Source organism: Acomys russatus, chromosome 26, assembly GCF_903995435.1.
Source record: "Acomys russatus chromosome 26, mAcoRus1.1, whole genome shotgun sequence".
Taxonomy (NCBI): Eukaryota; Metazoa; Chordata; class Mammalia; order Rodentia; family Muridae; genus Acomys; species Acomys russatus.
The window spans coordinates 29,959,732-29,983,428 of record NC_067162.1 but is presented as its reverse complement, the minus strand read 5'-3'; the positions used below and the strand labels follow the sequence as shown (position 1 = coordinate 29,983,428).

The window sequence follows — 23,697 nt, the reverse complement described above, 5'->3', positions numbered from 1 at the left end:
TAGTAATGGTGGCTATAACCGCTTCATTTGCCGCCGCTCCTGTCGGCGCTGTCGTTTTTCATTGACCTCTGGTGCTGGGGCTCCATTGTCTGCTGTGAACCAGGGGCCCAGCACATTTACCCACAAGAGGTAAAGGGCCCGGCCTGGAGCCTAGGGGAGAGAAGGTAACTTAAGACATTTGCAAAGACTGGCAACAAGATGGGGATGGTTTAAGAATTTTTTTTTCTTAGGAGCCCCAACCAACCCTCCAGCCCACGCACCAGAAGCCAGAAGGACCAGATGTAGAGGGAGAAGCAGCTGAGCACCTGAACAATGGCTGTCAGTAGGATCACATCCTTAAGGTGCCTGTGGATAGAGGGAAGGCTGCCAGGGATAGTAGACTGGCCCTAGTTCTGCCCCCTCCATACTGTTCATGTTGAAAGTAGCTGTGAGTCTTGGGCTGTATGGGCCCCAGCGCCCCAGCCCTGGGGCCGCTCACCTGGGCTGGCGATGGGGGACACTCACTCTGCCATGCCCTGCTCCATGTTGAGGTCCATGCCACCATCCATCAAGGACCCATCCTCAGAGAAGGATGCCCGAGCCATGGAGCTCATAGAGTGGTAGCTAGCCCCATACACTGCCAAACTAAAGCCCAGGGCCATCTGTAGAACGAGAATGCGTGTATCAAAAGCCAGACACTGACCCTGTGCACTCAACTCACTGTCCACAATGGGGCTACTTACCCAGGCCCAAAACGAGGCAGACGAATAGAAGAAAACCAAGGTCACAAGGCAATATATGGCCTGCAAGCAAACATAAGATCAGGCTACCCCCCAAGTCATGGGCTTTCCTCAACTCTGAGGAACAAAGTGGCAAAAGGGCTCTGCTTCCTGAGTCAGACAACTCTCAAACCCATGTTGGTCCTAGGAAAAGCAGCCTTCGGTGTAATGTGAGGATGGTCAAATTAAGCTGGGACTCGTTGCTTCATTTTGTTTCCCCTTCGTTTCTTTCCTTGTTTTGCTTCTACTTCTAGTCCATACTTCCTCTGTATCTGGCTGCTTTTTAAAAACTATTTTATTTATTTATTTATTTTTAAAGCTTTATTATATATACAGTGTTTTGTCTGCATGTATGCCTGCAGGCCAGAAGAGGGCACCAGATCTTATTATAGATGGTTGTGAGCCACCATGTGGTTGCTGGGAATTGAACTCAGGACCTTTGGAGGAAGAACAGCTAGTACTCTTAACCTCGGAGCCATCTCTCCAGCCCCTTAAAAACTATTTTAAAATATATTTTATGTGTAGGAGTGTTCTGCCTGTACGTATACCACGTGTCCACCTGTACCTGGTACCACAGAGATCAGAAGAGGGCATTGGATCCCCTGGGTCAGATGGTGCTGCTGGGAATGGAACCGAGGTCCCCTGCAAGAGCAGCAAGTGCTCTTCACCACTCAGGCCCTGGATAGTTTGGGGGCCGGGGTGGGGGGTTGCTGGTGGTGTAGGTGACCAAACCCAGGCAGGGGCTCCAGCACTAAGCTACACTGTCCGCTCTGAGTCCTCTTTCCTTGAGACTTGAGTCTTGGTGTGTTGCTCAGGTTATCCTTGAACACATGGACCTCAGTCTTCCAAGAATCTAGAAGCACAGTTATGAACTACTATGGTGGGCTGCTCTCATTCCCCTGTCCTCTTTTTTTTTTTTTTTCTCTCCTTTCTTTTCTTTTCTTTTCTTTTTTTTTAGAGATAGGATTTTCATGTGGCCCAAAGCAACCTTCAAATTTCTCATCCTCCTGCCTCAGCCTCCCTAGTTCAGGGTGATTCCATGCCTGGCTTCTCATTTCTTTATAGCGTTCTCTGGCTGTCAGTGACCAGCACTCCTAATCAGATAGGTATGAGAGGGCACAGAAAACACTAGACAGGCAACTTACATTGGCTCCCAGTATGATCCGAAGGTAAAACTTCAGAGTTTCTTTGTTCTCTTCAAATATCTGCTTCTTCCCTCTTGTACCAACTTTGCCTTTGGGCTGCAGAGGTATGATGAGATGCTGTCAGAGGGTTTTTGTTTTGTTTTTGCCTCGACCCTCACTCAGCCTGGTTACGTACTGAACTTTATCTGCTGCTGGGCGTGGCGGTACACGCCTGTAATACTGGTACTCAGGCAGAGGCAGGCGGATCCCAGTGAGTTCCAGGCCAGCCTGGTCTACAAAGTGAGTCCAGGACAGCCAAGGCTACACAGAGAAATCCTGTCTCGAAAAAACAAACACCCTAACAATTCCTGAGATGCCTACCACTCCTCTAAGTCCATTCCCCCCTATAGTTACACCATCTTTACAGTACCCCAGTTTTGATCGCCTAATGCTCGCCCCAAAACAATCCAAACTATGTTTAGTATCTTATTTGGCTCCCTGGTAAGGTTTAGCCTTAGGCTGAGAACCTCTCCGGGGTAAGTTCAGGGGAACTTGATGGCGTCCCCCTCCAACCTCTGGAGGAGTAGTTCAAATCTGGAACCGATACCCGTCCCCCGCCTCCAACACTAGTTCTGTATAGTCACACTGCCACTCTCCCCTCATCCTGGCCGCTCTAGCACAGTACATTGGACGGCGCCCCTCTCTGGCCAGGCCAAGTGCCTTATGCCTTCATGTCCTTCGTATTTTCACTTCCCCAACACCCGGAAGCTTTGCTGGTGCGGACCTTGCCCTACCCCTTACCGCCATGGTGCGAAGCAAATACCCAACCAAGGAAACAAGGGCGAGTAACTGGAACTGCAGTCACTAGACACCACATCGGCAGCCCATGCACTTCCGGTACAGACCGAAATCGTCAGGATTCTGAACGGAAGTGGATTCCATTTCCTTCCCAGGCCCCGCCCTTGAGACGGTGGGACTACACGTCCCAGAAAGCGTTGCGTGGGGGCGGAGACGGCAGAGATGCGATGGCGGACTCACTGCCCCTGGAGGTGAGAGGAAGCGGTCCTCAGGCTTGGGTCGGGGACAGGCCCCGCCTTCGGGGTCCTGAGCTTTGGGGAAGGGCTATCTGACAGCTCTCCCGGCACCTCCCGTTAGGCGGAAACCAACCGCCCGGCGAATCCCAGGACCTGCAAACTCTGGGTAACGGCACGCTTTGGGACCACTTCGACCCTTTCGGTTGGGATGCCTTCCTCTCCTTCCCCACTGGCCCCAGAAGATGGCTGCTCGGTCACCTCAACGAGGACAGACTCTCTGCCCATCTCCTTTCCTTGAGATGGCCATTCCCTCCCCCTCAGTCCTAGAAGATGTCCGCTCCACCGTCCCTGAAGGGCAATCAATTTTATCCCCACTGGCCCCTTGGAATGGTCGCTCCATTTCCTCCGCCCCTCCCCCAATGTCCTCGCAGTTGGAAATATACTGCTCCCTCCCTATCAGTTCTGGAGACCGTACCCGAGGCCCTTAATCTAAAACAGGCCTGCGCCTCATCCGAGACCCCTTGTGATGGTTGCCCCTGTAATATTCATCCCACGGGATGTTTGTTCCGTTAGCCAGGGACAAGACTACTCTGCCCTCATGAGCAAAGAGATGCAGATACAGGCTTTGTGTCCTGTGGTGTGTTTTTTGAAATGGCTTTTCTGCTTATTTTGCCCTGAAGGTTGGCAGCCCCCCCCACCCCCCCATTGCCCGAGGAAGTCAAGCCTTTCTCTCAGAGTTCCTGTAACACACCCTCTCCTTAGCATAAATAGAGCCTGCAGTGACATCCTAGTCCGTATTTTGGCCCCATAGGTTATCCATTCATCCCTGTAGTCCCCTGGGGTGGTTTCATGGAATGACCACTCCACCCATTCTCCTTTCTCAGCTTAATGAATTACAGTCCTTCCCATGGAGACATGTTGTTTCTCTTTAACTTTGCCCCCAGCGTTGATATTTAAGAAGATAGGTCAACCTAGCTCCCCCTAAGGATTGGGGCTTGGTCAGTCCAGTCCCATCAACACTCTTTTTCTCTGGTCCTAGTCATTCCAGCTTTGTCTCCTTCCCAGAGCAAACCTGTGGTGAAAACAGAGGTAAAGAACTCACTTTTTTTTTTTTTTGGTTTTTCAAGATAGGGTTTCTCTGTGTAGTCTTGGCTGTCCTGGGCTCGAACTCACAGAGATCCACCTGCCTCTGTCAGCTCGATTGCTGGGACTACAGGCATGTTCTACCACCGCACCCAGCTTGGATTCTCCAGCTTTAATCTAGTAAATACTGGCTGAATACTGCCTATGTACTTAGCATCTGCGAAGAGAAAGAGAAAACACAGCGGGCTAGTGAAGTCACTACAGAGGGGCTTCCCAGAAAGAGCCCCACGTACGGAAAAAGGATTAGACATGCTGTGCTGCTAGGGAGGATGGACTGGGGATATTCTGGGAGCAGCAGGCCCAACCAGGCATGGAGGTCTGGTAGTCTTGTCCCAAGAGCAGAGACATCGTTCTGAGAGTATTGGGGCACCCGGATGGTTTTCATGAGAGGTAGTGAAATTGGAAACTTTTTGGAAAATTAGTCATGTGACTATATAGAATGGATTAACAAGGATGAACATAGAAACAAAGGAGGCAGTGAACGGAATCTAGGTCTGGGGGGATAACATTTGGAACTATTAATATGGTGACGTTGCAAAGGTGGAAATGTCAGTAACAACCATCTAATCCCTATAAAATGGAGCTAAAGTGCTTCAAAATATCTTCATCTCATACACACGGAAACTGAAGCTCAGAGAAGTCACATGCTTTGAGATTACTCAGTTGGAAAGTAGTAGATCTAGGATTGGATGAGTCTGGGTTTGCCTTGCCTAAAACTTCAGTTTTGTGAGTAGAGAATGGAAGAACACGAGTCCAAGTATACCAGGAACCTCAGATTGGGCGCACGGTTGGCATCCAAGAGTAAAGTTAGACTGAAGGCAAAATACCAAAATGGTTGAGATTAAGGTTGAGAACTATTTAAGTATAGGACCCTGTGGACAATTGGCAGCACTAGACTAATGCTTGGCTAATATGACAACATAAAACTATTAAATTGCAGTACTCGGGAGCCAGAGGCAGGCAGATCACTGTGAGGTTGAGGCCAGCCTGGTTGACAAAGCAAGTCCAGGACAGCCAATGCTACACAGAGACACCCTGTCTCGAAGAAACAAACAAACAAAAAATCTTATTAAATTGTTGGCTATTCTTAGACAAATAAATAGAAAATCAAAAGATTAAACCTTGGGAGTCATGGAGAATCTAGAATAGAGCAATTAGCATAGTAAAGGCCTAGAAGACATTGCCATAGGGCTTGATGAGAAAAGAGTCTAGAAGAAAAGGATAGTTAATAGGAAGTTGTTCCTGGCCTCCCAAGTGTCCCCTTTCTCAGTCCCAGATAGAGCCACCAACCTCACCACAATAGACTCATAGTGCTTAGGGAAGAGCTGCGTCTCCTGACTTTCTGGGTCTCCCACCTTAACAGCAAGCTGAGAAAGAAGAAGATGGGAAACGAATAGGGGTCCCAAAGCTGGGGATCCTGGCTCACACTCACAAGTCATCCCATGGGGTATAGTTGTAGCTAAGGAGAATGGCTGTGCCAGATGGAAGCAAGACTGAGGATGTAGTGAGTTCCAGGACAGCCTAGACTACAGAGGGAAACCCTGTCTAAATGGGGGGAAAAAAGAGTAGCATTTGACTTATGTCCTAGATCTATGGAAAGCACTGTTTGTAACTTCTCACAAGAACCTATTTAAATCTCACTACAGTTGCCATTTCACAGATAAGAAAAACAAGGCTCAAAGAAGTCAGCTAGGCAAGTGGGAACTTTGACTAAGTTTGTCTGGCCCCAGTGCCCAAGCTCTTTCTACCAAACTGGGCGTGGATTTTGATTATTACTTGGTACAAGCCTGGATTCAGAAGTGGCTCATGTTAGGTTGATTCTCAGGAGGCATGCTTCAAGGCTGGAGAAGGGAAGTAAATACCTCATGAAGTTCTGGATCCAAGATTGACTAGTGCTCTGATGCCCTCAGACCCAGAGAGATGGGTTCTAAAGGCCTTCCGTTTCTAACGTCTCTCAAACACCTTATCTTTTCCCTTCAGATGCTCACTTATATCCTGAGCTTCCTTCCTCTGTCAGATCAGAAAGAGGCCTCCCTCGTGAATCGGGCTTGGTACTGTGCGGCCCAGAATGCCCTTCGGGAGGTAAGGTACCCACCTCACTTAGTCCACTCTGAGCTGTCCCTTACTTCAACTTGCTCATGGTCATGTTTATGCACCATCTGTCCATTCATCCATATATACTCATACATTCATACATACTTGTCTGGGGCATAGAGCTTGGAGTGTACAGGTGAATAAAGCCTAGTCCCCTTAAGGAGCACATCATCCAGTAAGGATGATGACTGTGATACTGTGTGTTCAGTACCATAGCAGCCAATGAAAGGGTAAACGAAGATAAGGGCACCAAGACGAGAGCATCCAGTAGGATCAGGGAAGGCCTGAGAGAATAAGATGAGAGTACATGCTGCTCTTTCTAGAACTGACATCAAGGGTATGGAAGTTCTGAAAACAGTCACACAAGTTCCACATAATTGGATTGAGTTTTGTGGTGGGATGTGGTAGGAGAGGAGACTAGAATGTGGTCAAGACTGCTAGGTGGCAGATGTGCTGGGCAGCAGGGCTTGGGCTTTCTTCCAGTTACCTGTGCAGCCTTTAAGAAATGGTAAGGCAGGCAAGGGACAGTGTGATCTGTGTCTTAAAACTCCACTGTGCAGAATGGACTAGATGGGTGAGACTGAGTTTGGGGCGGCAGGCCAGCCAGGAGGGGAATGCAGACATAAGTGTTATTTGAAAGACAGCAATGCTCTTGTGTTAATTTTGATTTAATTATCACTGAATTTATTTTATTTTATTTTTTGTTTTTTGTTTTTGAGACAGGGTTTCTCTGTGTAGCCTTGGCCGTCCTGGGCTCGCTTTGTAGACCAGGCTGCTGAGTTTAATTTTTTAAGAAAGATTTATTTATTATTCTGCCTGCAGGCCAGAAGAGGGCACCAGAACTCACTATAGATGGTTATGAGCCACCATGTGGTTGCTGGGAATTGAACTCAGGATCTTTTGAAGAGCAGCCAGTGCTCTTAACCTCTGAGCCATCTCTCCAGCCCTAAGTTTTTGTTGTTGTTTTTTTGAGACAGGGTTTCTCTGTGTAGCCTTGGCTGTCCTGGACTCACTTTGTAGACCAGGCTGGCCTTGAACTTACAGAGATTCGCCTGCCTCTGCTTTCCAAGTGCTGGGATTAAAGGTGTGTGCTACCACTACCCAGTTAATTTTTTTGTTGTCTCATTAGCTATTTGTATTCTTTATTCACTTAACTGGTAGGGTCTTAGTAATTTGCTTGCCTGTTTGTACATTAAAGATTAATTCTTTAGCTGGGCTATTGTGGTACATGCCTTTAGATCCAGCATTCATAAGGCAGAGGCAGGCAGACCTCTGTGAGGACACCCTGGTCTAGGAGAGCTAAGGCTATACAGAGAAACCCTGTCTCAAAAAAAACAAAAACAAAAAAGAAAAAAAAAAACCACAAAAAAAATCAACTTATTTTTAGAGTAGTGACTGGCTCAACAAAAATAGAATTTTTGTTTTATGTTTTTAATATTTTGCTTTCTTTTTTAATTTAAAATTTTTGGACAGTGTCTGACAGTGTAGCCCAGGTTAGCCATGAACTCAGCAATCTACCAATTCCAGCCTTCTAAGTGCTGAGATTGCAGGCATGGGCCACCACACCCAGAAATGGAGCAGAAGGGACACTGAATTTTAAGAGTGAGGGTAATTTAGGTCAAGTATGGTGGCACATGCCTGTAATCCCAGCACTCAGGGAGGTAGAGGCAGGCAGATTGCTGTGAGTTCAAGGCCAGACTGGTCTACAAAGCAGGCCCAGGACAGGCAAGGCTACACAGAGAAACCCTGTCTCAAAGACCAAAACCAACCCAAAACAAGAAGAGTGAGGGTGACTTGAATCAGGGCTATAAAAGCTTAGGAGGAAAAGCACATTCGGGCATAGATGGCAGATTCAGAATTAGACTTTCAGTGCCAGGCTATCTAGAGAGCTCTGTGAAGCAGTTGATCTCTAGTGTCTGGTTGAGGGAAATATGATAGATGAGAAAGTAGCTGGGGCCAGGCATGAAGGCACATATCTATAATCTCAGGGCTGGGAGACTCAGGCAGAAAGATTGCAAGTTAGAGTTTAACCTGGGCAAGATTCTGTTTCATAAAACAACAAGAAGGAAAAAAAAAAGAAAGGAAGACAGGACTGGAGAGGAGGTTCAGTAGAGTGGATGAGAATGCTTGCTGGCTGCCAGCTTAGCTTCAGGCTCAGTGAGAGCCCCTGTCTCGAGGGAATACGGCAAAAAGTGATGGAGTGGGACATGTGATGTCCTCCGGCTTCCACATGCACCTCATTCACTCTGCACTTAGACCATACACCACAGAAAGAGAAAGAAATACTGTCCCGTAGGAAGAAGTACAGTGTGACAGTACACATGGAAGAGGCCAAGGACTGTACAGGTGTATGTTGTCAGGTAGAACCTACTCATCTATGGTCTGGGTCTTTGTTTTGTTTTGTTTTTCAAGACAGGGTTTCTCTGTGTAGCCTTGGCTGTCCTGGACTCACTTTGTACTCCAGGCTGGCCTCGAACTCACAGTGATCTGCCTGCCTCTGCCTCTCGAGTGTTGTGATTAAAGGCGTGCGCCACCATACCTGGCATGGTCTGAGTCTTTTGATGACTCCAGAGACCGATGAAAAACAAGTTAAAAGGCAAGAACAGAGCAGAGGGTGGCACACTGGAGTAATGACAAGGTTAATGGCTATAGCAGGTGGCATGGTAAAGAGGAAGCTGTGAGGTTAAAGAGAGGCTCCTACATGGTAGTGCCTTGCAGGGGAGGGGGAAGCTGTGAGCAGGAATGAGGAGTCTAGCGGGAAGGAGTTAAAGGGAAACCAAGAGCCCAGACAGTGGCTATGAGTGCCTTCCTGTGCTTCTCAGGGAGAAACTGGAAAGAGACAGTTTAGAGAGATGACAAAAAGTGCTTTAGTACTCAGGAGACTAAGGCAGGGGGATTCTTGTACCAGGGCATCTTGGGCTACATAGTGAATTCAAGGTCAGCTTGAGCTGCATAGTCAGACCTTGTCCCCCCAAAACAAACCCCAAAACTGTTGTTTGTGGACTCTGGAAGGACCAATAGAAAGATTAAAAAAAAAAAAAAAAATAAACCAGCAGAGTTCTCAGAGATGATGTGGGACCAGCTCAGCCAGCCAGAAGAAAGAACTGTCTGAACTCAAAGAGTAGGAGCTGGAGGCAGGGTCCTGCCAGGAGCCAGCCAGCTAGCAGACAGGAGGGACTTCCTGATGGCCTTGGGTGTTTTTGAAGCAGAGCAGGCTGTTCCTAAGAAGGCCAGGCGCAGAGAAGCGTATGCAGCCAGCTCGGAGCAGGAGAAAACGGTGGACTTGTTGAGAAGGAAGACACGGAGGAAGTGGGATAGGGAAGGCGGCTTCCTCAGGCATATTCTGTTATCTCCAGCAAGGACTACAAATAGGCAGCTGGTTTTGTCATCTAAGGCTAGGCAAGAAGAGTGGGCACAGCAACACAAAGAAGGACTACAAGCCCTCCATGTAGAATTACGGTATTAGGGGCCTTTTTCTAATGCCCACCCTTGCTCCCAAATAGCAACACAGAGACCTTGCATTTATTGGTAAACCTCAGAGCACTATAGCTGGGCAGATGATTACTTATTCTAGCCCATCTGCACTGGAATGGACTATTTCCCAGCCATAGGCCCCTTTACCAGCTCTCTAGTCTCACCCTGCCATCTCCTGCTCTATCCTTGTCCCTATAGTGACCTTCACCCTCTTCTCTCCTCTCTCTTCTGGTCCCTCCCTGAGACTCCCTGACTGGCAACGGAAGTCCCACCTCATGTTTTCTCTACCCAACTACTGGCTAATCAGCTGATTTAGCATTTTTAGGAGGGTCTGGTTTGTTGTTTTTTGAGGGGTTGTTTTGGTTTAGTTTGGTTTTAGGTTTGTTTGTTTGGTTGGTTTTGGTTTCTCAAAACAGGGTTGCCCTGTGTAACAGTCCTGGCTGTCTTGGACTCACTTTTGTAGACCAGGCTTGGCCTCGAACTCACAGAGATCTGCCTGCCTCTGCCTCCCAGGTGCTGGGATTAAAGGTGTGCGCCACCAGGCCTGGCTTAGTTTTAGTTTTTTGAGACAGGGTTTCTCTGTGTAGCCTTGGCTGTCCTACACTAGGCTGGCTTCAGACTCACAGAGATCCTCTTGCCTCTGCCTCCCAAGTGCTAGGATTAAAGGCATGCACCACCACCTCCCAGCTTTTGAAGCATTCTTTTTTTTAAAAAAGATTTATTTATTATGTATACAGTGTTCTGCCTGCATGTGTGCCTGTAGGTCAGAAGAGAGAACCAGATCTCATTATAGATGGTTATGAGCCACCATGTGGTTGCTGGGAACTAAACTCAGGACCTTTGGAAGAGCAGCCAGTGCTCCTAACCTCTGAGCCATCTCTCCAGCCCTTTTGGAGCATTCTTTACACAACATTGATAGAGAAGATTCTTCATAGAAATGACAGTGCCCACAAGATCTCTGGGCATAGAAATCAGCATCTGAATACACAGTGCACAGGACTATACCCCAACACCTAGGAGAAAGAAGTCTCCTAAAAAAGAAAGACCAGCAAGGAAGAAGAGGATGGAGGGAGTAGCCAGGGTCCTGGGTATAGGAGGAGCAGGGAGGGAAGAAAGTGAAGGCTAGGGTCTGTGGCTGAGGTCTCAGTGGCCACTGTTGTAGAACTGGCACTGCTGTAGCTAACTTGCAGCTCCAGGTCATGTTGACAAAGACCCTGCTAGGCTGAGAACAGTGAAAGGTCAAGCAAGGTACACAGGCATCTAGGGCCCTGACCGTGCATAACCATTATTATATCCCAGAGAGCAGAGCCTGTCCTCTAAAGCCCAGATGTAGGCAGGTGGAGCAGGAGGTAGTGCCTCCAGCCATTGGTACTGTGGAAGAGAGTGGCCAGTTGAGGCAAAGCTGGGACTAAATCTTGCCCAGCCAGGCTAGGATACCTGGACTATGTGACTTCTGATTCCCTCTGTCCTCTCCATCTTCTTCACTTAACCCTAGGTACTCCCCAAGTAATAATCAAGGAAAGACAGTCCTAGTGCCCTGGACATCCTGGGTGGTGGCCACCATTGCATCTGTCACTATGGAGCAGTTCAGATTCTTCTTACTGTCCTCCTGTCCAGAGTATTTGATTCCCGTCTAGAGACTACACCTCTGTGCACCAGTGCTGTAGTAATTCACTGCAGTTTTCTGGAAGGAAAACGGTGCCTTAGCTTTTGGATCCCTGTACCAAGCAGATGGAATCATTTCTCTATTGGAGGGCTTTCAAAGCCTGTAGTCTTACTGTGAGGCTTCCCTGGGTACTATGTCCTGCCCTCCTACAATCAAGAGACATTTCCAAAGCAACTGCAGTTGTTCATAAGATGCCAACAAGGAGAAAGATGGCAGGAACTTACTTGTCACCTGTCAGTGGGGTGGCCAAAGCTAGGGCAGGTACCCTACCAGTTCTCCCTCAAGCCTCCAAAAGCAGTTTCTTAGGCCCCAGAAAAGGCCAAACCCCAAATCCAGGAGCCCTCCTTGCACCTGCTCTCAAAAAAGTAAAAATATTCTTAAAAGACTGCCCTTTAAGCTGGGCGTATGCCTTTAATCCCAGCACTTAGGAGGCAGAGGCAGGCAGATTGCTGTGAGTTCAAGGCCAGCCTGGTCTACAAAGCGAGTCCAGGACAGCCAAAATAACATAAAGAAACCCTGTCTCAAAAAACAAAAAACAAACAAGCAAAAAGATGCCCCTGTGGCCCTTGTAAATCCATCCAGCTGATCTCAGGAACAGGCTGACCATTGTATAAGGGACTCTAGGCTGTCTGGCATGTAAGAATAAAATGGTTGGGGGTCACTGAGGATGTGGTTCAGTTGGTTTGTACTTGCCTAGTATGTACAATGCCCTGGGATTGATTTCTCATTAATTACATAAAGCTAAGAGTAGTGAGGCATGCCTGTAACCCTAGCCCTTGGAAGGCAGAAACTAGTAAGTTCAAGGTTGTCTGCTTCATAGCAAGTTCAAGGATGGCCTGAGCTATGTAAGACCTTATCTCAAAACAAAACAAAACAGCCAGCAGGGGCCAGGTATGGTCTCAAGTCTCCTCTCTCCCCTAGGAGCTGGAAATCCTTTGGCCCAGACCCTGCCTATTTTTCTTGTGACTACCAACTATTGGCTGCACCCCAGGGTGATTGCCAGTGCCCTTTCTTGGCTGTTTGTCCACCTTGCTTACAGAAAGGTAGTGGAAAATGGCAGAACATTCCTGGCTGCTTAAGCTCCCAAGAAGGGAAGAAAGCCGAGCTCCTTTGTGCTTGTAGCTGTTAGCACAGAGTAGCTCTTCAGCCCCTAAGCTGCATGAGTGGTCGGGGTTGGTGCTGTCTGGGCAACTGAGCTGTTCATAGCTCCTCCAGCTCTGGCTTAGTCAGCATTAGACTGAAATCACATGCTGTGCAGGGCTTCTTTCTCAGTGGCTGCAGTCTGCTTTCACTTTTCTTTCTACAACCTCCCTTGGCTTCTCTGGGATTTATCCTAGGTCCTGTCCCCTGCAGAGATGTGATATGGGGTGTTCCAGGCAGCCCCACATGTTAGAATACACATGCACACTTCTGCTTACACAACCATTGTTGCAAATATTCAGGTGCTTGAGGCATTCAGGCTAGCAGGGCATTAGGCCTCATTGCTTATTCCCCTGTTATTCCAGAGTGATCCAGTGCTCTGCTACTTAAATCATAAGAAGTTAGTGGTGTTTGTTGCACTTCTGCCTTCCAGTCCTCTCAGTACTGTTTACATCCTTTCTAGAAAGCTGGGGAGGCTGGTAGCTTAACTAATGCCAAGATCCTGGCTGGGTCCATGGATCTCAAGATCTAAGACTCCAAAAGATTGTGATCCAGCATTCTGTCTTCCCACCCCATGAAGGCATCGGTGGGTGTCCTATAGGTCACAGCCCTCCTGTGCTCAGCTCGCTAACTCTCCACTCTGTCCTTGCCCCTCTGTGGGCATCTAGTGTTGTCCTTCACTTACCTCCTGCTGGTCCAATAGTCATTTCCCTCCAAATCCCAGCATGATTTATCTTTCTACTTCCTCTTTCCTCTTCCCAGTCCCACTTCCTGCCTGTACCATCCTCAGTTACACATGACACACACCAGGGATGGGTGCTCATTGTAGAAGGGCCTTTCTTGACTGTTCAGCCTTTGAGAAATCTAACCTCAGGCCTGCTGCTACCCTGTAGACAAATGTGCGCTACAACATTCCTGTGTCCTCTGCCTCACTCTCGGCCATCAAGAGTTTGGGCCTCAGGGGCATTTCATGCATCAGTTTGACCAATCTGGATGGCTCGCCAGCTTCACACCAGGTACTACAGTCTGTTGCTTACCACTTAGGGCCACGCCTGGAGAGCTTATGCCTGGGTGGGGGCAGCCCCACGGAGGCATCCTTCTTGGCCCTGATCCTGGGATGCCCAGCCCTTCGTACTCTTGATCTCAGCGGCTGCAACAGTCTCTTCACATCAGGCACTCTGCTGGCTCAGCCTGAGACAGCACAGTGTGTCCGAAAGGCATTGAGTGGCCTCCGTGATCTTAACCTGGCTGGCCTGCGTGACCTGACTGACCTCAGCTTCAACCATCTTAGTGGTTGTTTTCCCAGTCTAGAACGCCTCTCCTTGGCCTACTGTCATCTTACCTTTGAATTAGGCCCAACCTGGAGCTCTATAGGCCCCCAGGTTTCCTCTCCTTCCAAGCTTTCTTTCCACAACTTGCTACGGTTTGTCAAGGAACGAGCTGGTAGGCTGCGTGCCCTAGACCTCAGTGGCACAGGCTTGCCCCCTGAGGCCCTCCAAGCTCTGGGCCAAGTGACTGGATTGCAGTTGGAGGAGCTGAATGTGCACAGCTGTAGAGACCTCTCCTCAGAGGCTGTGGCCACCCTGTGCCGCCAGCAGCCCGGCCTTACTTCCCTGGACCTTAGTGGCTGTTCAGATCTGACTGACGGAGCGCTCTTGGCTGTGAGCCGAGGCCTACGACACCTACGGCACTTGAGTCTGAGGAAACTGCAGAGACTGACCGATGCAGGTTGTACGGCCCTGGGGGCCCTACATGAATTACAGAGCCTAGACATGGCCGAGTGCTGTCTGGTGAGCGGCCGGGAGCTGGCCCAGGTCCTAGGCTCAGTTCGCAGAACTCCACCTGCACTGACTTCCCTCAGGCTGGCTTACTGCTCTTCACTAAAGGTGAGCTACTCTGTCTCCCATCTGTCAAGGGCACCTGGGGGAGCTGGGCCTGTGTGCCAGGGAGAGGCTGCCTTGTTCTTGTGTCCCAGGCATAGTAGTCAGAAATGAATTTGGGACATGGTCTGGAAGAGAACAGAGGTTTATGTGATAATATAATAGTGGCACATACCTTTACAGTCCTCACTGGTCAGGCTCATGAGGTGATCTTACACTGTGTGTGACTTCTAGAGTGATGGAAAATTCTGGGAGTGGTGGCCCACACCCTTGATCCCAGCAAAGGAGGCAGAAGTAGGCTGATCTCTGAGTTCTGAGTCAGCCAGAGCTACACAGAAGACCCTGCTCAGCAAAGAGAAGGTGTTCTATTGTATTGCACCAAAGAAGGTGTTCAGTCGGTAGGGCTTTGGGGAGGGTAATGTCACCTTTTGGCTGAAGCATTACTCTAGGGGTGGCATTCCTGAGAATGTCAGGTGGCCCCTCCCTCTTGGGTGGGCTATCCGTTTAACCTATTACTATAACAGGAGTATTCCGAACTTAGAACCTACCTTAACCTCAGCTCACGGCAGGCGTTCTTCCTGCTAACCACTCCCTGGCCACCAGTATCTTAGCTGTTCTACCAGTCCTCCACGGCTCCCTCTGAATCTACACCTAGATTCTCTGCTCTGCTTTTAGCTCCTGCTGCCCCCAGCTTCTCATGGTAGTGGCAGCCCTAACACTTCAGGTTCAAATTCTGGAAGAAGTACCTCTGGTTAGTTCACCTGTCCATTCCTGGTGCAGTGGGCTGTGAGCAGAGTGTTGCCTTGGTGCATCCTTCCAGCAGGGCTGATAGCCCAGGCATAGCCTTACAGCCTTAGAACTATCCATCTGCATTCTTCCTGTGCCACCCATTGTCTTAGCCTTTGTCATTCAGCAATCTACTTTAGGCCTCCCCTCTCCCCCCCATAGCCTGCCCCATGCACTCCAAACTGACAACCAGCACAGGGAGCTTGTTGCTTGCTTCCTGCTTTGGCCCTCTGGCTGAGGAACCTCATTCAGACCCTTACTGGTGACCTCTGCCAAGCCTGGAGGCACCAGCTGCTGCTGCTCCTCTTCTGTCCTAGGATGCCTCGGTGCTCTCCATGATCCCGGCACTGGGCCCAAGCCTCAAGGTGCTAGACCTGTCCTCCTGCGTGGGCCTCACTAACCAGACCATGCAGGCCATCTGCACATACCTTATCCACCTGTCAGTCCTGCGCTTGGCTTGGTGCAAGGAGCTCCAAGACTGGGGGCTTTTGGGGCTGAAGGAGCCAAGTGATGAGCCAGCGCTAAGTCCCCAGGTATGAATGAGGTCCTTAAAGTTAGGGAGAGTGAGGTGACCTTGGCCTCAGCTGCCCTTCTGTGCTTCTTGAATCTTTGGCAAAGCTTATGAAAAACCTGAGGGGTTTCTTCCCACAGCTACGCCAAGAGGTGGAAAATCAAGCCCCAGATCCACAGAGCCCCTCCTTGCTCATGCTTCAGGCCCTGCAGGAGTTGGACCTCACAGCCTGCAGCAAACTGACTGATGCCAGTTTGGCCAAGGTGTGAATAAACTGAGGACATTAGGGCTGATGCTAAGGGATTGGGCTAACCCACTTTGTGCTTGGAGTCCTTTCTGTTTGGTTTCTGGTAGAAGCAAGGAACCTGGAAGGGGCCTAGGCTGTGGGTCCCTGTGCTACTCTATACCCCTGTGCTTGCAGGTGCTCCAGTTCCCTCAGTTGAGGCAGTTGTCACTGAGCCTGTTGCCAGCGTTCACAGACAAGGGCTTGATAGCTGTGTCTAGGGGCTGTCCCAGCCTGGAGCGCGTGGCATTGAGTCACTGCAGCCACCTCAGTGATGAGGGGTGGGCCCAGGCAGCCAGGTTCTGGCCAAGGCTGCAACACCTCAACCTGTCCAGCTGCAGTCAGCTCACAGAGCAGTGAGTGTCTGATGGCACTGCATTAAGCAGATGGTGCCATGTGCATGGGCTGGGCTTGGGCCTCACACTGGGTCAGGCACTCATCCTGTGGCCTCCTTGCAGAACTCTGGATACCATTGGGCAGGCATGCAAGCAGCTTCGAGTGTTGGACGTGGCTATGTGTCCTGGTATCAACATGACAGCTGTCAAGCACTTTCAAGCCCAGCTGCCTCAGGTGACCTGCATCCAGTCTCGCTTCGTGGGAGGGGCTGACCTGACCCTAACGCTTTGAGGCCAGGTCAGTAACTATCCCTGAAGCACATCTTCCTTCACCAGAATAGCCCTAGCCCCGGCCTCTGACCTGAGTTTACTCCTGTGCCTCCTCCCTTCCCCTGCTCTAGAGCCTTTTCTAAGTCTCAGGATGGAACCAATCCAGGATACATGCATCACCAGTGTACCCCACAAATGGCGGCAACCTCTTTCCAGCTATACTTGCTGCCATGGGCCCTCTAAAGGTCAGTCCCACAGGTGAGCTGGGCCTGGTGCTAGGGAAGGCCATACCTCCTGCCAGCCAACTACTCAGACCTAAAGCCTTTGTTCTGCTTGCTCCTGCTCAGCGGGAGAGTGTGTCTCTTCCGACCTTCCTGAGCTTATAGTCAATCCACCAACTTCATTGTAAACCCAAACAAGATTAAAAATTCCAGATCTTATGTCTTCCTTTGATGTTCTCAGACTAATGAAGCCCTCCTTTCTTTATCTCAGTTAACCCAGAGAGCACTGACTGTAGATACCTGACTCAATTAGGTCCCCAGCTTCCTTTGGAGGCCTTTCCCAGCACCCCTACCCATCCCAGCATGCCTGGTTACAGAGGCACTGGTCCTAATTAGACCTGGGAGTAACTGCTTACCAGATTCATGGGCTGTCTTGTGGTAGGGTAAGAAATAGGACAGCACTGGGAGTAGGACGGTCAAATGTGGTCATATAGTCCAAACCCTATTAACAGTGCCATGACGTCTCAATAGTAGCTCTGAGGTAGTCTATCCAATTGATCCTCTGTGTCCCAATACTTTGTCTATCTTTTATCAGTTCTGTAAGTAGCTGGCCGGTGCTTCATGTTGGGATTCAGAAGTGCCATTGCTCTCTCAATCAACAAACCCGATAGGGAGACAAATAAGCCAACAGCCAGGGGCATGCATGAGCAGAGAAATAGCACTGAGGGTAAGGAACCTAGGGCAGCAATGAACCTAGAGGGTCAAGGAAGGCATCAAAGCAATGAAAATGGCAGAAGTGGGCATAGAGGTCAGATGGACAGACCGGAGCTGGTTCTGATATGGAGGGGTATGTATAGACCCTGGTGGGATACAGGGAAGATGCTAGCTTGGCAACAAGAACCCTGAAAACCAAATGGAGGAACTAAAACACATGTCTGTGCAACTCACCAGCTCAATTCAGTACTCAGTCATGGTAACCATGGCAATAGAACAACAATGAGGTACTGATTAATATAATACAGGATGTGTCTTAGAAATAGAAATTGCTGCTACGAGATACTATGACCAAGGTACTTATAAAGGAAGGTATTTAATTGGGGGCTTGCTTATAGTTTCAGAGGGTTAGTCCACGAACATGGTGGGGAGTATGGTGAGATGCAGGCATGGTGCTGGAGCAGTAGCTAAGATGTAAGCATCCTGATCTATAGCATCAGGCGGGGTGGGGGGGGGAGAGCGCACGAGCTGAGAGAATGTGAGAACGTGAGCAAGAAGAGCACGCTACACTGGGCCTGGTGTACACCTCCTAATCTTTGCCAAACAGTTCCTCTAACTGGGGTCTTAGCATTCAATATATGGGTTTATGGTTGCCTTTCTCATTCAAACCATCCCAGGGAGTATATATGAGTATATAATCACATTCCAATTTGCAGTGTTGGAGTGGCAGCTATTGAGATGCTCAGAGGAGCAAGACTAGAACCCAGATGTCAGGGGTTATTACCAAAATGGTGGTGTCATGGCCAAGTAATTGAAGACACTGAGAAGAATCGACTGTGTTGGGACCCTGAGAGTAACTGGGACTCCTGCTGTCTGTTTTCATTTTAAACTAAAAAATCTGCTCTGTGTCCAGGCATGGACACTAAAGATTGGAAATGTTGGGGTTTGTTATTTTTAGTGAGGCTAAGTGTTTTGCTAGCACTTTCTCCAAAAGAAATGCCATTTAATCAATTTCTAAGGGACAGCATTAATGACTAGCATGCTAAATACACTATTTGAGGAGTAATGAGTGGCATATAGAAGTCACTCAGGGTAGTGGTAGCTTTCAGCCTACCATGTGGGGCCCTGGGTGGCAAGTATTTGTCTTTAGGTGCTTGGAGTTAGCTGGACCCACCACGTCTTAGCACTCCTGCCCCCACAGACTCTGGCTTCTCTGTGATCACCACCTCACATAGGATCAGGAGTAAGATCTTAATTCTCTTATGTAGATCTGCCTCTTTGGATTTGACAGCCTTCTCTTCAGCTTTGTGTGTCTCCTCATGCGTCTTACCAAAGGTTTCTGCACAGCACAGAGGCCAAGGGACAGGGCCAAGTAGGGTTGAGGAATGAGGGCAGACTATGAGGAGCCTTCTGAAAGCATGGCTGCCAGGCAGACCACTGTTGCTGGTGCCCAGAAAGGCATCCACTTGGGGCAGTGCACCGGCCCTGCTACTTCTTTTGTCGTCTGGCCGACATTCCAGTCTCCTCTCTGGTGTTCAGATGACAGGTCATCCTTCATGTCCTGAGCTGAGGGAGGCTAAGGACTCACTTCAAGAAGGGCAATATTCTCTGCCTAGTCTCCCCGAACACCAGCCTTCCAAAAGTAGCTAGCTGTTTAACTTTGTGGCCTCACCTGGTACTGTATGTCACTATGTTTGAAGACATGTCCATCTTTATTAACAGGCTTAACCCACAGGTTCAGAGCTGATTTGACACATACCTACAAGCCAACTTCAGTCAAGGCTCAGAGATGCTGTAGTCATAGCAGAAGTTAAAGCTGGTAGGGGGCGGGGGTACTGGGGGAGGCTGCTCAGGAATGGGTACATTCTCCAGTTCCAACAACCGCAACTTGGTCTCCATAGTAAGCAGCTGCTCAAGGTCTAGCCGAGTCAGCTCACTGCTCATGGTGCTGCCCAGCAGGGCACTCAGCCCATCTGTCCACAGGTAGAACTAGGAATGGACAGGGCCAACTCTGTGAGGGCCTGCCCATCTGTGCCCCTGCCCATCTTCCCAGCAGCCTGGCCCAGACACTTACATCGCGTTTGGAGGGAGCAATGAAATTGAGGTATGCCTCTTCCTCCCCATGGTCATAGCTGATAGAGAAAGCCAACTCATAGAGGTCCTAGTAAAGTGAGAGCAAGGACACTGAGTGGGGAGCAGGCAGCAGAGGGGTGTAGGTGAGGCAGAGCCTCCCACCCTACTGCAGTCACCTTGTTCTGCTTCCCAGAGCCTTTCTCCCGGACATGGGGACAGTCCTTGCCCATTAGGAGTGCCCTGATGTCTGCCACAGGGACTGTAGACAGAAGACATGCTGATCACTGTAGCCCAAGGCTGACCCAAGATATGGGGCATCTAGGGCTAGGGAGGACAGGTGTGGGAGCCCTAGCCCTGCCCTCCTTACGCTGCTCAGGTAGGCTCTCTAGGGTGGGTGGGTGGCCACCCTCCTCCACATCCCCATACTGCAGCACTTTGTGGTTGGGGGATAAACAGCAGAACCACAGCTTGTCTGCAGAAAAGCGAAGAGAGGGGTGATAACAGGGCCTCTGACCCCAATGTCCACCCCCACCCCTCCCCACCCCCCGTTTAGCCCATTCAGAGACCCTGGCGTCGCCGGCTGCTGATCTTGCGGAAGAGCATTCCCTCACAGAGTCGGAGTAAACGCTGCTGGCGAATTAGACCCATGAGCTCTGGCTTCAGCTTTTCCCGCAACTCCCTGGATGGAGAGTGGGGGTCATTAACCAGGGCTGACCTGGAGCATGGCTCACAGGGCACTGGGGCAAGTAGGGGCTGAGACTGGAGCACTCTACCAACTCACAGTATAGGAGGGGCCAAGGTGCCCTCCTGGTGCAGCCGCTCTGTCTGCCGCAGCCTCAACACTTCCCCATAGGTGAGGGCGTTCACTTTAGTTCGAAAGAGCTCCAGGGAGGTGGGCTTCAGAGCCAGGGTGCGGGCTAGCTGCTCCCGAACCACCTGCATTACCTAGGACCGCCCAAGCTCAGTGTAGGACCAGTGTTGTGGACCCCTTCCCAGAAGAGCCCCCTGGCCTTGCCGTTTCTACCCCACCCACCTTATCAAAATCCTCCTGTGTTGCCCTCATTTCCTTCCAGGTCTTATTCAGCAGCTGGATGGCCACACAGAAGAGCTCGTGGAAACTGTGGTCCTGGCTGAAGAACATGGGTGAGAAGTCCTGGGCCGTCTCGGAGCCTGGAGCGGGGGGGCAGGAGGGGCTCAGGGAGAAAATGTCTGCAGCCCCTGGCCCTCTCTGCCCTTCCGTCCCCTGTCCCCAAATACACTGGATCCAGCCCAACTCACAAGGCTCCCCAACACGAAGCAGCTCACACAGCAACACCGTCAGCTGGATGCTGCTCCGGGCAAAGGGGCACTCATGCTTGTCCTCTCGACTACTGTTCTCCAACACAAACTAAGGCCATGCATTAGACAATGGTAACAGGATCTCCATGGAGACCCCGATGTAGCTGTGTGGCTGCCATCCTCCCTGCCCCCCAACTCTGTTACTAACCCGACTGTATGCACTAGGGGCATGTCTGGAGAAGTAGAGCATGTTGTCCAGGGCTAGCAGGCCAGGGGGCACACGCTCCAGGTCCTGGGCTGGGTTGCTGTTCTAGAGATAAGAGTGCAGATAGCTCAGGAAGGGCCACAGTTCTAGAATAACTAGTCAGGGTGGAGGTTTGGGAGAGAACTAAGTTCAAGGTAACTTACAGAAAAGCCTAGCTTGCGGAACTCTCGGACACAGAGAGACCGGCGGCGGTCAGCACTCAGTCCTGTCCCCAAGGACTCCCCCTCTGGTTCAAAGGCTGCCTGACGCAGGGCCTGCAGTTGCTCCCGCTGTTCCTGAAGTCATTGGGAAGGGGCATGTCAATATCATAGAGTGAAAGCAAAATTCTGGGTAACCCTCCAGCTTTGTGCCCTTTGCACCTGGCTATAGGGGTCAAGTGGTGTCCGCATACGTGGCTCCAGCAGCCCCAGGGTAAGAGCCTGCAGCACATACAAGTGGTGAGCCATCTCGTCGCCCATGGGTGCTGCACTGTGGATGATGTTCTGGAAGGCAGCCAGGCTTGCGTGAGACTCACTGGGGAGGGATGACTGGGGAGAGGGTCTCCCTGACCTGGTTCATCCTACCTTGTAGATGAACTGGCGAAGATTCCTCTGCCACAGGTAGTCAAGCATGTTCTGCGAGAGGTGACAAGAGGGTTTAGATGACTTTGCCCTAAGCTGGAGCACAGCACCCAGCAGCTGCTGTTCTTCCTTTGGTCACCCTGGACAGAACACTCACCTTACGCTCAATGGGGTTAGCCCCCTGTAGAAGGGCTGTCAGCAATGCCATAGCCTTGGTTTGCAGCTGCTGGTTCATTCTGTGGCAAGAGAGCAGGCTCAAGTCTATATCCGGAGTCCAGCACTGCTTCCCCTATACATACTGTACCCTGGAGGCTTACACCTGCAGGTGCACCAGCAGCCTATCCAGTGGCACCTCACTCTTCACCAGCTGGCCCAGGGCAGGGCTGCTCAAGGTCACACTCTCCAGAAGCCTGAGGGCTAAGGGCTGCACAGAGGCATCCATCAGGTTCATGTTCACGTAAGACACCACCTGTTTGGGGTAGAGGGTGTCATTACCATTCATGAGGGCTAGGTGCTGGCACTGCTCCACAGCCCTGGAAAAGGATACACACCTTCCTGACAAAAGAGATGCTGAGTGTCTCCCAGGATACCACACCATGTTCCATGAGCTCCAAGAAAGCCCTCAGACCAAGGGCCAGCATCTCCCCTAGGCTACAGAGAACATCTGGGGATAAGTAGGAGCAGAGCAAGAGCCCTAAGCCCTACCATGTCCCCCAGTCCACCTGGGCCCTGTGCTCACTCATCCCCATTTTCAATGATGGTGCTTAGTCTCTGAAGCCCATCACGGCTGATGACCTCCTGGGCAAAGGTCATGTCTGAGGCCAGCAGGACCAGGCTTCTCAGGGCTTCACAGCACCCTTCACGACTTGTACTCTGCAGCCTACCCAGTAGCTGCCGGGCCTCCAGATCCTGCCGGGAGCAGTGTAAGGAAAGATGAAGTGGTTAGACAAGAATGTTACCCCAAGAACTGGAACTGTGATGGCCTGAGTGTCCGCTAGGTGGGGTACTTAAGGAGCGCGGGGGGGGGGGGGGGTGTCCCGACCAGCTGCAGAGGGTGCTAGGCAGTAGTTGCCCAGCAGAGGGGTAGGAAGGGGAGGGCTGAAAGGGGCATTACTGGGGCGGTGCTGAGGCACAGGATGCTTCCGTTCTTGATCTCCGTGCGGTTCTGAAGGAAACAGCAGAAAGGAGTGACATTAAGGAGTGCCCTGGGAAATGGTCAGCTGGATCATGAATTGGTGGGTCAGTAAAAGAGCTCCCATTCAGAGCAGGGAGAAGGAATATAGGTCGGTTAAAGGGACCTGAGGAATGCGGGGCTGGGCAGGGGCTCACATTCTCTGTGATGTATCTCTTGTGCCCATCAGCAAACTGTAGGGCATAGTGCTCCGGGTGAGTCAGGCTCCACCTGCGGGGCAGGAAGCTCAGCCAGGGAAGTCCAGGGCTCCTCCTTTCCCGCCTGCCCCTCCCCCACTTTTGCCCAGGCCTGCAGCACTTACGCGTCACACACCTCCTTCAGCACAGTGGCCAGGGGCTTTGCCTGCAAGTGGAGTTGTCACTCAAGGCATTAGAGTAAGGAGTTGGGGTGAGGGACTTCTGGGAGGGATGGTCTGGGCTGGCCCGAGGGAAAAGGGACAATCCAGAAGTGGGAGGCAGAGTTCTGACAGCCCCATTGACCTGGTCTAGCTGGATAAGCTGTGGGATGGCGTCAGGCATCTGGACGGCAATCTTCACCACGTTCCGCGGGGGCGCCATACTCCAGCCGCTGAGGCTGCCAGCACTCTGCACTAATGTGCCACGTGCCACCCGGGGTGCACCTAGGCTGGGAGCTGTGAGGCCCTCCTGTCTAAAGCCTGGCTTCAGTGGTCTGCACTCACAGTTCAGGCTCCCACTCCTGATCTGGCTCGGAGGCCTTCCCAAAGGAGCCTCTGCTAGTTCCGGGTTAATCTCAAGGGTAGGAGGGTAGAAGCCGGCCTGTCCTGCCCTGCTCCGCCCCGCGGAGGAGGCCTGGCCCCGCCCCACGCCAAGGTGCAGCAGGTGGAGACTGGGAAGTCAGGCTTCCTAGGCGGAGGCGGCCACACCTCCCATTCCAGT

The 23,697-nt window shown here is 50.8% G+C and overlaps 3 protein-coding genes across 5 annotated transcripts; 1 reads left to right on the top strand and 2 right to left on the bottom strand.

Moving 5' to 3' along the window:
* Window positions 1-4: 4 nt before the first annotated feature.
* Tmem208 (transmembrane protein 208) lies at window positions 5-2,835 on the bottom strand. Of its 2 annotated transcripts, XM_051169053.1 has the most exons (6): window positions 2,684-2,835; window positions 1,904-1,999; window positions 723-782; window positions 505-641; window positions 261-345; window positions 5-150 (listed from the first exon to the last, which is right to left on the bottom strand). In XM_051169053.1, the coding sequence occupies exons 1-6, from the start codon at window positions 2,687-2,689 to the stop codon at window positions 13-15; spliced, it is 522 nt and encodes a 173-aa protein (XP_051025010.1). In that variant the 5' UTR covers window positions 2,690-2,835; the 3' UTR covers window positions 5-12. The 2 variants fall into 2 exon arrangements, with proteins under 2 accessions (XP_051025010.1, XP_051025011.1); XM_051169054.1 differs by lacking the exon at window positions 5-150 and having other exon boundaries at window positions 479-641; window positions 2,684-2,834.
* A 34-nt stretch (window positions 2,836-2,869) lies between these two features.
* Window positions 2,870-20,709, top strand: LOC127209419 (F-box/LRR-repeat protein 2-like). Of its 2 annotated transcripts, XM_051169055.1 has the most exons (7): window positions 2,870-2,931; window positions 6,040-6,141; window positions 13,327-14,319; window positions 15,417-15,632; window positions 15,751-15,873; window positions 16,032-16,249; window positions 16,352-16,843. In XM_051169055.1, the coding sequence occupies exons 1-7, from the start codon at window positions 2,908-2,910 to the stop codon at window positions 16,518-16,520; spliced, it is 1,845 nt and encodes a 614-aa protein (XP_051025012.1). In that variant the 5' UTR covers window positions 2,870-2,907; the 3' UTR covers window positions 16,521-16,843. The 2 variants fall into 2 exon arrangements, 1 of the variants encoding a protein (XP_051025012.1); XR_007833194.1 differs by lacking the exons at window positions 13,327-14,319; window positions 15,417-15,632; window positions 15,751-15,873; window positions 16,032-16,249; window positions 16,352-16,843 and adding an exon at window positions 20,580-20,709 and having other exon boundaries at window positions 2,892-3,082.
* Window positions 18,719-23,632, bottom strand: Elmo3 (engulfment and cell motility 3). Its single transcript, XM_051169051.1, has 20 exons — window positions 23,281-23,632; window positions 23,103-23,143; window positions 22,939-23,011; window positions 22,724-22,774; window positions 22,349-22,518; window positions 22,161-22,260; window positions 21,927-22,078; window positions 21,767-21,845; window positions 21,613-21,663; window positions 21,409-21,531; window positions 21,193-21,324; window positions 20,993-21,094; window positions 20,785-20,893; window positions 20,540-20,676; window positions 20,288-20,451; window positions 20,073-20,185; window positions 19,874-19,978; window positions 19,683-19,765; window positions 19,508-19,594; window positions 18,719-19,422 (listed from the first exon to the last, which is right to left on the bottom strand). Exons 1-20 carry the CDS (start codon window positions 23,356-23,358, stop codon window positions 19,210-19,212), a joined length of 2,163 nt encoding a protein of 720 aa, XP_051025008.1. The 5' UTR covers window positions 23,359-23,632; the 3' UTR covers window positions 18,719-19,209.
* Window positions 23,633-23,697: the final 65 nt, after the last annotated feature.

Excerpts from the sequence above, each read along its gene's own strand:
- LOC127209419 (XM_051169055.1), top strand. The coding sequence starts at position 2,908 with ATGGCGGACTCACTGCCCCTGGAG. Across the intron at positions 14,320-15,416 it reads CTTACTGCTCTTCACTAAAG|GATGCCTCGGTGCTCTCCAT; the intron begins GTGAGCTACTCT and ends CTTCTGTCCTAG. Across the intron at positions 16,250-16,351 it reads TGCAGTCAGCTCACAGAGCA|AACTCTGGATACCATTGGGC; the intron begins GTGAGTGTCTGA and ends GCCTCCTTGCAG.
- Elmo3 (XM_051169051.1), bottom strand. The coding sequence starts at position 23,358 with ATGGCGCCCCCGCGGAACGTGGTGAAGATTGCCGTCCAGATGCCTGAC. Across the intron at positions 22,079-22,160 it reads GCATCTCTTTTGTCAGGAAG|GTGGTGTCTTACGTGAACAT; the intron begins GTGTGTATCCTT and ends TACCCCAAACAG. Across the intron at positions 20,186-20,287 it reads ACCTTGGCCCCTCCTATACT|GGAGTTGCGGGAAAAGCTGA; the intron begins GTGAGTTGGTAG and ends CTCTCCATCCAG.
- Tmem208 (XM_051169053.1), bottom strand. Across the intron at positions 783-1,903 it reads GGATCATACTGGGAGCCAAT|GCCATATATTGCCTTGTGAC; the intron begins GTAAGTTGCCTG and ends GTTTGCTTGCAG. Across the intron at positions 642-722 it reads CTGCCTCGTTTTGGGCCTGG|ATGGCCCTGGGCTTTAGTTT; the intron begins GTAAGTAGCCCC and ends CTCGTTCTACAG.